Source organism: Melanerpes formicivorus, unplaced genomic scaffold (assembly GCF_026170545.1).
Source record: "Melanerpes formicivorus ecotype bairdi unplaced genomic scaffold, bMelFor1.0.p_v2 SCAF_108, whole genome shotgun sequence".
In the NCBI taxonomy this organism is placed as follows: Eukaryota; Metazoa; Chordata; class Aves; order Piciformes; family Picidae; genus Melanerpes; species Melanerpes formicivorus.
In genome coordinates, this window is record NW_027142460.1 from 1730198 (window position 1) to 1741475 (window position 11278).

At 56.9% G+C, this 11278-nt stretch overlaps 1 protein-coding gene across 1 annotated transcript in view; it reads left to right on the forward strand.

Moving 5' to 3' along the window:
* The window catches only part of LDLRAD3 (low density lipoprotein receptor class A domain containing 3), a 117218-nt gene extending 108699 nt beyond the window's left edge, over positions 1 to 8519 (forward strand). The window contains 3 exon segments of the mRNA XM_068166824.1: positions 2422 to 2621; positions 2623 to 2771; positions 8101 to 8519. Coding sequence (XP_068022925.1) covers positions 2422 to 2621; positions 2623 to 2771; positions 8101 to 8434 — 683 coding nt within the window. The 3' untranslated portion in view covers positions 8435 to 8519.
* Positions 8520 to 11278: the final 2759 nt, after the last annotated feature.

Sequence of the window (11278 nt, forward strand, 5' to 3'; positions counted from 1 at the left end):
CCTTGAGTCCTGTGTCCAGTTCTGGGCCACTCAGTTTAGGAAGGAGGTTGAGCTGCTGGAAGGTGTCCAGAGAAGGGCAACAAGGCTGGGGAGGGGTCTGGAGCACAGCCCTGTGAGGAGAGGCTGAGGGAGCTGGGGTTGCTTAGCCTGGAGAAGAGGAGGCTCAGGGGAGACCTTCTTGCTCTCTCCAACTCCCTGCAGGGAGGTTGTAGCCAGGTGGGGGTTGGTCTCTTCTCCCAGGCAGCCAGCACCAGAACAAGAGGACACAGTCTCAAGCTGTGCCAGGGGAGGTTTAGGCTGGAGGTGATGAAGAAATTCTTCATGGAAGTGAACTACCCAAATCACACATTGAGAGAACCACCTGAAGCACCTCGATGGCAAAGAAGGGCTGCTGGAAATCTCCTCTGTGGTTCTGAGCAGGTGATACAGGTTTGGTTATTCTGCTGCTGGAAGCATTTGTCAGTGGCTCAGTTCCAGTTCTCAGTGACTAGAAAGCAGTTTTTTTTCCATGGGTGAGAGAAAGGAAAGTTGTATCTAAGATCTGCTGCCCCAGTGTTCTGCAGCAGGAGATGAAGGCTTTGTACTTGTGTGGATTTTGGAGGTCAGGTTCTGTTTGGGTTTTTTTCCCCATCCTCTCCTTTTTCTTGAGGTGGATGGATGTCTTGTATCAGAAGAGCCTTGTTCTTGTTGAGGCTTTGAGGAGTTACAGCCTGCAGAGAGACAGCAATTTTCCCCAGAGAGAGAACACAGCCCTCAAGGGCTGCATGACCCTCTGAGCAGGGAGCTGGAGTGGAGCTGGGGGCAGGTGGCCCTGTGATGCTGACACCAGCCCTGAGCCTCACCAGTGTGTTTGAAGCTGGTTTGCTTCTCCAAGTCTCTTTCCTCCTTTCCTGTTGCTGCCTGGTGTTGTCTTTTCTCCCAAGATCTGCATTGCAGTTCAAGATCTGTTCAGATGCTTTCCAAAGTCATTAATCTGTTCCCTTTTTTGCTTCTCCAGGCCCCCAGTCTGGGCAGAAATTTATTCTGAGCAAATAGCCAGGTGGGGGTTGGTCTCTTTCCCAGGCTCCCAGCACCAGCACAAGAGGACACAGTCTCAAGCTGTGCCAGGGGAGGTTCAGGCTGGAGGTGAGGAAGAAATTCTTCCCAGGAAGAGAGATTGGCCATTGGGATGTGCTGCCCAGGGAGGTGGTGGAGTCCCCATCCCTGGAGGTGTTTAGGAAGAGCCTGGCTGAGGCACTTGGTGCCATGGTTTAGTTGATCAGATGGTGATGGGTGAGAGGTTGGACTTGATGATCTCAAAGGTCTTTTCCAACCTGGTCTATCCTACCCTATCCTATCCTATCCTATCCTATCCTATCCTATCCTATCCTATCCTATCCTATCCTATCCTATCCTATCCTATCCTATCCTATCCTATCCTATCCTATCCCTGCTCCTTGCCACTCTGTGGTTGTTTTCAACCATTCCCTCCACCATTTCCACCTCAAACTGAAGCTCAGCTTGGGTGATCTTTCCTGACCTCAGCCCAGCTGGTGTTTTTCTCTTCCTCTCTTGTTCAATACAACCTCAGCTGGCTGATCCTTTATACATCTCCATGTCAAATGTAGGTATTTCAGTGTGAAGGGATGAGATGGGGAAGATGGTACCAGAGTCAAGGGAAAATGGTCACAGAGGGGTTGGAAGGGACCTCTAAAGATCATCCAGTCCAACCCCCTGCCGGAGCAGGGTCACCTAGGGTCACACAGGAACACATCCAGGTGGGGTTGGAAAGGCTTCAGAGCAGGAGACTCCACAGCCTCCCTATGCAGCCTGCTCCAGCACCCTCAGCATACAGAAGTGTCTGTGTGTGTGCTTGGTAGGACCTCCTGGGTTCCAGCTTGTACCCTGCTGTGCCTTGTCCTGTCACTGGGCACCGCCAAACAGAGCCTGGCCCCTTCATCCTGCCCCCCAGCCCTCAGCTGTTGATAGACATTGATCAGATCCCTCTCAGCCTTCTCTTCTCCAGACTCAACAGCCCCAGGGCTCTCAGTCTCTCTTCACAGCCCAGATGTTCAAGTCCCTTCATTATAGAATCAGTAAGGTTGGAAGTCTGTCTTCAGAGCAGAGATCTTCAAGTCCCTTCATCATCCTCATAGCCTCCCTCGGACTCTCTCCAGTAGGTCGCTGTCTCTCTTGAGCTGGGGAGCCCAGAACTGGACACAGTATTGCAGGTGTGGTCTCAGCAGGGCAGAGTGGAGGGGCGGAGAACCCCCCCCCAGGTGGTGGTGGTGCTGTGGCAGGGAGGTTGGACTGGAGGAGCCCTGCCCCGGGGGGCGGCAGCCAGGCGGTCTGTGCCTGCCAGCGGCTGCGTGTGCACCGCCCCGAGGAGCGCTCTGCAGGGGCTCAGGGCCTCAGCCCCGGCTTTCCCCCCTTGTCTTGCAGAGGCAGGCAGCGGCCAGGACTACGTCAGCTCGGAGACGCAGCTGCTCTACTACCCCAGCATCACCTACGCCATCATCGGCAGCTCCGTCATCTTCGTGCTGGTGGTGGCCTTCCTGGCGCTGGTGCTGCACCACCAGCGCAAGCGCAACAACCTGGTGGCGCTGCCGGTGCACCGGCTGCAGCACCCCGTGCTGCTCTCCCCGCCTGGTGGTCCTCGACCACCCCCACCGCTGCAGCGTCGCCTACAACGTGGGCTCCGGCGGCGTGCAGTACGTGCCCGGCCAGCCCTACCCCCGGCCCGCCGACCTCGACTCCCCGCCCTCCTACTCCGAGGCCGTCCTCGACCAAAGGTAGGGATGGGTCAGCAGCCGCGGGGCCCTGCCCGCCCCGGGGGCACGCTGCTGCTCGGAGCTCGCTGCGCCTGGGCTCCCACCCCCTGCTGGGGAGGCTCCGTCGTCTGCCTGGGGCCGCAGGATCACACCACAGGGTGTTAGGGGCTGGAAGGGACCTCTGGAGATCTTCCAGTCCAAGCCCCTGCCAGAGCAGGAGCATGGAATCCAGCACAGGTCACACAGGAACACATCCAGACAGGGCTGGGAAGGCTCCAGGGAAGGAGACTCCACAACCTCTCTGGGCAGCCTGCTCCAGGCCTCTGGGACCCTCACAGGGAAGAAGTTCCTCCTCATGCTGAGCTGGAACCTCCTGTGCTGCAGTTTATATCCACTGCCCCTTGTCCTATCCCAGGGTGCAGCTGAGCAGAGCCTGTCCCTGTCCCCTCCCTCCTGACCCCCAGCCCTCAGCTATTGATAGACATTGATCAGATCCCTCTCAGCCTTCTCCTCTGCAGACTGAACAGCCCCAGGGCTCTCAGCCTCTCCTCCCCAGGCAGTGCTGCAGTCCCTTCCGCATCCTCATAGCCCTCCCTTGGACTCTCTCCAGCAGATCCCTGTCCCTCCTGAACTGGGGAGCCCAGAGCTGGATGCAATATTCCAGGTGAGGTCTCCCCAGGGCACAGCAGAGGGGGAGCAGAACCTCCCTGGCTCTGCTGGCCACACTCCTCTGAATGCAGCCCAGGATCCCCTTGGCCTTCCTGGCCCCCAGGGCACATTGCTGTCCCATGCAGAACTTGCTGCCCCCCAGCACTTCCACGCCTGAGCTCCTCCTGCCTGTGTGTGGTGGGTTGAGGAAATTCCCCCTGCAACATTAATTTGGAGAAAATTACCCCCCAAAATAAGTGGCCAGAGCAGCTCAGGTTGGGATGGAAGCAAGTTAAGCTCTACTTGCAAGCAAACTAAACTCCAGAGATATGAAATGCAATGAGTGTGTACAAAATATACCATACATGTGCAATTTAAAAGCAGCACAGAAGCTCCTCAGACCCCTCCTGGATGGATCCAGGGGACCTGTTCACCTCCTCCCCCACTGCCTCCCTCTTTTCAAAGTACCATAGTATCAGTCAGGGTTGGAAGGGACCACAAGGATCATCCAGTTCCAACCCCCCTGCCATGGGCAGGGACACCCCACACTAGATCAGCCTGGCCACAGCCTCAGCCAGCCTGGCCTTAAACACCTCCAGGGACAGGGCCCCAACCACCTCCCTGCACAACCCATTCCAGGGCTTCACCACTCTCATGGGCAAGAACTTCCTCCTCCCCTCCAGCCTCAATCTCCCCACCTCCAGCTTCATTCCATTCCCCCTAGTCCTATCACTCCCTGAGATCCTGAGCAGTCCCTCCCCAGCCTTCCTGGAGCCCCCTTCAGATCCTGGAAGGCCACAAGGAGGTCACCTGGGAGCCTTCTCTTCTGCAGACTGAACAGCCCCAACTCCTTCAGTCTGTCCTCACAGGAGAGGTGCTCCAGCCCTCTGCTCATCCTCCTGGCCCTTCTCTGGACCCCTTCCAGCACCTCCACATTCCTCTTGTCATAGGGGCTCCAGAACTGGAGGCAGGACTCCAGGTGGGGTCTCCCCAGAGCTGAGCAGAGGGGGAGAATCACCTCCCTTGCCCTGCTGGCCACACTTCTCCTGCTGCAGCCCAGGATCTGGTTGGCTTTCTGGGCTGCAAGTGCACACTGAGAGCTCCTGGTGAGCTTCTCCCAGAGTAGTCAAAGCAGAGATCCCCATCAAAGCCACAGGAGAGAGGGAGGGAAAGGGCTTGCAAGCAGAAGCAACAGAAGAAGAAAAGAGAGCAAGAACTGTTTGTGCCTCTGCTCCATATCCCCATCAGCACTCCAGTGAATTCTGTAGGCCTTATCATTATTCTCCTTTTGCATCCAACAGTCATTGATTTTACCTTCAGGCTGCAGTCAGGGACTAGGCTGAAGTTCCCCCTTCAAACTGGAGTGCTATGAAAAATCCATGCTTGGACCAGATGATCCTTGAGGTCCTCTGGCAGGCTCTGAGTCTGTGGTCCTCAGGTCTCCTTCCTGTTACTGGCCTTAAAGGCATTTAAGACAAACTTGAGTCCTGCTGTCTCAGCATGTGCCCTTAGGAGGAGGATTTTGAGGACAGCAAACGAATGTGCCACTTGCCCAGCAGTGCTGTCCCCTGCCAGGCTGCAACCCAAACATCAAGGCTGGAGTTTTGTCTGGAAAACACCTAGGCTGTAGGTCATACTATTAAAATAAGCCCATAATAATTACCCTGGGCATATGTGGAGGCCCATGGCTGGTGGTTTTCCCCAGGGATAGGAACTGGGAGCAGTAGCTGCCACCCCCTCAGGCCATGCTGCTCAGCCAGACCTGCTCAGGCTGAAAGGCTGGGCAGAAGAAACCTCCTTCAGTTCAACGAGGGCAAGAGCAGAGTCCTGGGGAGGAACAATCCCTGCACCAGTACAGGTGAGGGGTGTCCTGCTGCTCTGTGGAGATGGGCCTGGGAGTGCTGGGGGACAAGTTCCCCATGAGCCAGCCAAGAAGGCCAGTGGTGTGCTGGGGGGCATTAAGAAGAGGGTGGCCAGCAGGTGGAGGGAGGCTCTCCTGCCCCTCCACTCAGCCCTGGTGCAGCCACATCTTGAGTACTGGGTCCAGCTCTGGGCTCCCCAGTTCAAGAGAGAGGGAGCTACTGGAGAGAGTCCAGTGGAGGCTGCAATGTTGCTGAAGGGACTGGAGCAGCTCTGTGAGGAGCCCTGGGGCTGCTGAGCCTGAAAAAGAGCAGTCCTAGAGGGGATCCTGTTCATGCTGATCAATAGCTAAAGCATGAGTGTCAGGAGGATGGGGCTGGGCTCCTCTCAGTGTTGCCCAGTGAAAGGGCAAAGGGCAGTGACACACACTGGAACCCAGCAAGCTCCATGTAAACATAAGGAAAACATTCTTCACTGTGAGGGTGGCAGAGCCCAGAGCAGGCTGCCCAGAGAGGCTGTGGAGTGTCTGCCTCTGGATGTGTTCCTGTGTGATTGCCTCTAGCAGGGAGCTTGGAGTGGATGAACTCCAGAGGTCCTTTCCAACCCCTTCCATTCTGTGATTCTGTGCTCAGTGCATCAAGGTGAGGAGAGGCCTTCTCTCTGCATAAAGGAGTGGTGTGGTGCCTCTGCCCTGTCCTGCCCTGCCTGCCCTTCCCCAGGAACCAGAGCTCCCACCCAGGAGGCTCTGGGTCTCATTAGCTGGGAGTGCTTTGAAGCTCTGTGGGTGACCCTGCTCTGCCTTGCCATGTGTTTGTAGCACTGCTGTTAATTGTAGCTCCCTAACCTTCATTTAACCTCTGTAACTCTTTCCAAGCAAAGCTGCCAGGCTGAAACCTCTGAAGGTGGACAGGAGACACTGGCACCTGTGAGGATCCAGATTGTGCCCAGTTGGGTTTGCTCAGTAGGAAGGTTAGGATCAGAGCATGGGAGCCTGATCCTTTACACTGCTTGGCTGTGCTGCTGTGGCTTTCATCAGGAAGAGAACTTCTTATTGGGTAGGACAGCTAAAGGGGCAGCTCTCCAAGTGGTCATCTGCATCCAGCTCTGGAGCCCTCAGCACAGCAAGGACAGGGACCTGATGGAGAGGCTCCAGAGGAGGCCACCAAGATGCTCAGGGGGCTGGAGCAGCTCTGCCAGGAGGCCAGGCTGAGGGAGCTGGGGGTGTTCAGCCTGGAGATGAGAAGGCTCCAGGCAGCCCTAAGAGCAGCCTGCCAGGACCTGAAGGGGGCTCCAAGGAGGCTGCAGAGGGACTGTTGGCAAAGGCCTGCAGGGACAGGAGCAGGGGCAATGGTTTGGAATGAGAGCAGAGCAGATTGAGATTGGATGTGAGCAACAAGTTCTGCCCCAGGAGGCTGCTGGGACACTGCAGGAGGTTGCCCAGGGAGGTGGTTGAGGCCCCATGCCTGGAGATATCCAAGGTGAGGCTGGAGAAGGCTGTGAGCAACCTGCTGTAGTGGAGGATGTCCCTGCTGAGTGCAGGGGGTTGGACTGGATGAGCTCTGGAGGTCCCTTCCAACCCAAACCATTCTGTGAGTGTATGATTCTTGCCTGGGCTAACACAAACCAGAGCTGCTGCAGAGCTGATTGCTGCCAGGACCTGCTTTCAGTCTGCTAAATCCTTTACTTCTTTACTGTCAGAACCAAACCCCACTCTTCCTGACCCTTGAACTCACCTTGCCTGTGCCCACTGAGCAGCTGTTCTGCATGTGGTAGCGTGGAAGCAGTCCTGCCCTGTCCTGTGAGGAGCTCAGGTGGTTGTTCAGTGCTAGGTCCCAAGCCATTCATCTCTGTCACTGGGTGGAGGTTTCCTCAGAGCTTGCTTGTGTTCACATCATTGCCTGCAGGGGTAAATCCACTGCTTCCCTTGTATCCTTTTCCAAGCTGTGTAGATGTTGTACAGGGAGGTGTCTGGCCTCTTGCAGCTATCCTTAAGGGTAGATGGAGGCCTTCCTGGAAGTGCATGTCCATTCAATTCAGAGTGCAGGGTGTTAAGCAGGATGTAATATAGCTGTAGAATCATGGAATGGTTTCGTTTGGAGGGGGCCTTGAAGATCATCCACCTCCCACTCTTGAACTGTTCCAGGGAGGGGGCATCCATGGCCTCCCTGGGCAGCCTGTTTCAGTGTCTCACCCCACTCACTGGAAAGAATGTCTCAGACTGCTCAGAGCCCCATCTGACCTGGCCTCCAACAGAGCCAGGGAGGGAGCATCCACAACTTCATCCACCCTCAGAGCAAAGACTTTCCTCCTGATGATCTAAACTTCCCCCCTAACTGATCTAAACCCATCCTCTTCCTTTTTAACTCCATTACCCTCACCCTGTCACTGCACTCCCTGGTAGAGTCCCTCCCCATCTTGCCTTCAAGGGCTGGAAGGTTGCTCTTGGGTCTGCCTGGAGCCTTCTCTTTTCCAGACTGAACACACTCAGTTTCCTCAGCCTGTCTTCACAGGGAAGGTTCTCCAGCCCCTTGATCACCTTCCTGGCCTTCCTCTGGCCCCACTCAAGCAGGTCCACGTCTTTCTTGCTCTGGGGGCCCCAGAGGTGGACGCAGCAAGGTGAGCAGAGGAGCAGAGCAGGTCACAGGAGCAGAGTGGCGCTTCCTGCCCAGGCGCCTCGGTGCCAGCGCTGGTGTGGGTGCTTTGGAGCGACTTGGGTAGCGTAGGCAGGCCTGTCAGGGAGCTGTTGGGTGTCTTGGTGGCAGAGCCAAGGAGTACCGTTGGGATTTTCATGACTGATACTTTCTGTTCTCAGTAACCTCTTACTCTGTTGTGTATCTTGCAGCCGACCGCCTTGGTTCGACCTTCCTCCACCCCCCTACTGCTCCGAGCCCGACGCCTCTCACCAGCCAGACCTGCCTCCTTACCGCTCTCGGATGGGCAGCCTGGGCAGCACAGACACCCCCAGGGCAGGCAGCCTGCTGGGCAGCACAGACACCTCCAGGGCAGGCAGCCTCCTGGGGAGCACAGACACCCCCAGGGCAGACAGCCCCCTGGGCACAGCCGGCACTTGGACAAGAGACATCCATGCCGGCGTGGATGGCCACAGAACTCTTCTGGAGAGGACAGCAGATCAAAGTGACTCTCTGGTCAGCCACACTGCTGAAAGAGAAGTGTAACTGCTGCAGTGCCTGGGATGGACAGGAGGCCTTTGCTCTGTCAGGTCTGCGTGGGCTGATCTGCCGTGGCCAGCGGGCTCAGGGGCACCTGTGCCTCAGGGACGACTTGCTGCGAATCCACGCTCGGCTCGTGTTTGAATTCAGCGTTTGGGGCTCAGCAGGGACACAGCTGTGAGAGCTAAACCTGGAGCCACAGCCACTCTCCACCACCCTTCTGTGACCAAGCTGCAGCTCAGAGCAGCAGGAGGAGCATCAGTGGACTGATGCCAGGGGGCTCTTCTCTGCACAGTCTGCACACAGAGCCGCGCCAGAGGGGCTCTGGTTCTCAGACTGCCTCCTGGCCTCTCCGCACCTCAGCTCGCTCTTCTCACTGCCCGCTGTCAGCTGATGGTAGATGAAGCAGGAGAGGCAGTCCTGCTGGGAGCTCTGGTGCCCAATGCTAGCCCACTGCCAGTGCTCAAACTGCAGAAAGCAGCCTGCTTGACCCCTCTCTTCGTGGCCTGGAATATCCTCACTCTGAGTGCAGCTGTCCAAGCTGAAGCTTATGAGGATGCAGCAGCAGAGCAAACGAAGGCTCTGTCCCAGATGCTGATATCTAGGCCAAATCTGCCTGGGTTTTCTCAGGAACACCACTAAGGTTGTCTTATCTGTCAGACTTCAAGGCTGAGCACAGAGGCTCTGAAGCCTCTCACAAGCTAGTGCAATGCTTCCTTCTGAAGCATGGTGAAACATCACTCTGTGTGTTTCTGCTTCCTAAAGGCAAACACAACCAGACAACAAAACCACAACAGCCCCACCCCTCAACCAAAAACCCCAGACTGTCTCAGCTCAGTCTTGAGCACCAAAGCCAGCCTGAGAACCACAGCTCACAGGATGTTAGGGATTGGAAAGGACCTCCAAAGATCATCGAGTCCAAGCCCCCTGCCAGAGCAGGAGCATGGAATCCAGCACAGGTCACACAGGAACACATCCAGACAGGGCTGGGAAGGCTCCAGGGAAGGAGACTCCACAACTTCTCTGGGCAGCCTGCTCCAGGCCTCTGGGACCCTCACAGGGAAGAAGTTCCTCCTCAGGTTGAGCTGGAACCTCCTGTGCTGGAGTTTATATCCATTGCCCCTTGTCCTGCCAACACCCATGCTGGGAAGCTCTAGTGTGAACCACTGGGCGTGGGGGTGTTTCTCAGGTCCCTGAAGGCAGGCTGTGGGTCCTGTCAGCCCTGCCTGCAGCATGTGTCCATCCCTGGGTGGGGACCCAGGGCTGAACTGTGGGCATGGCTGTGCTGGGGGGGATTGCATGGCTTCATAAGTTCATGGAATGGTTTAGGTTGGAAGGCACCTTGAAGGTCATCCAGTTCCAGCCCCCTGCCATGGCCAGGGACCCCTCCCACCAGCCCAGGCTGCTCAAGGCCTCGTCCAGCCTGGCCTTCAACACCTCCAGGGAGGAGGCAGCCACAGCCTCCCTGGGCAACCTGTGGCAGAGTCTCCCCACCTCACTGTCAAGAATTTCTTCCTCATCTCCAGTCTCAATCTGCCCTCCTCAAGCTCCAAGCCATTGCCTCTTGCCTGGCTGTGGGTTCTGTTCCAGCCTGTCGTGGCTGTCCTGTGCTGGGCTGCCGCTGGCAGCGCAGACCCTGAGGGAACATTGTGGAGTGGTGGCCCTGACCCATGGGGTGAGTGCCTGTTTGCTGGGAGGTGCTTGGATGCTTTGCTGCCCTTCCCACAGCCTGCAGAGCTGCTGCTCACACACTCACTAGCAGCTGGCTGCCCCCATCCCTGCGCCCCAGCATTCCGCTCCCACCATCCTCACATCCCACACGCAGCCTAAGGCGGGCAGAGCAGCTCCTTACCTACCAACCCTGGGCTCCCACACTCCAGCGCTGCAGGCCCTTGTCCCTTCCTGGATTTCTTGTAGCCCCTTCAGGTCCTGGCAGGCTGCTCTTAGTTCTGCCTGGGGCCTTCTCTTCTCCAGCTGAACACCCCCAGCTCCCTCAGCCTGGCCTTGTATGGCAAGCAATAATCCAAGCTGGATTCCCAAGAGGCTCACCCAGGCTCCTCTCTTTACCTCCTGTAGCCACAGTTGCTTTCTTGGAGTCATACACATTTACCTGCAGCCTGCCAGGACCTGAAGGGGGCTCCAAGAAGGCTGCAGAGGGACTGTTGGCAAAGGCCTGCAGGGACAGGAGCAGGGGCAATGGTTTGGAATGAGAGCAGAGCAGCTTGAGATTGGATGTGAGCAACAAGTTCTGCAGCAGGAGGCTGCTGGGACACTGCAGGAGGTTACCCAGGGAGGTGGTTGAGGCCCCACGCCTGGAGCTGTTGAAGGTGAGGCTGGAGAAGGCTGTGAGCAACCTGCTGTAGTGGAGGATGTCCCTGCTGAGTGCAGGGGGTTGGACTGGATGCCTTTTGTAAGTGCCTTCCAACCCAAAGCAGTCTGTGGAGTGGTTTGAGCCTCTTGGAGGTGCAGCTTGGGTTCTTCAAAAGCAAGTGGCTGTGTTTCAGGGGGTTAAGTGTCTGCAGCTTCTGCTGAAGCCCAAGTGCTGTGTGCTTGTGGTGAGGCCCCTGGTGAGCCCAGCTGCTCCTCACCTGCAGTCCCTTGCCAGCAGGTTGCAGTTCAGCTCTCTGGGGCTGTCCTGATGGAGGAATTGGCTGCAGGGCTTTCAGAGGGGAGTGCCTGGGCTGGTGGCTGTGGTGGCAGGCATGGCAACTCCGACTGCACTGCCGCTCCTCAGTGCCTCTGCCCTCCCACCTCCTCCCCTTCTAGTTCAGCTCAGTGGTTATTTACACCAGAGGATCACCACAGGATGTTAGGGGTTGGAAGGGACCTCTGGAGATCACAGTATCACAG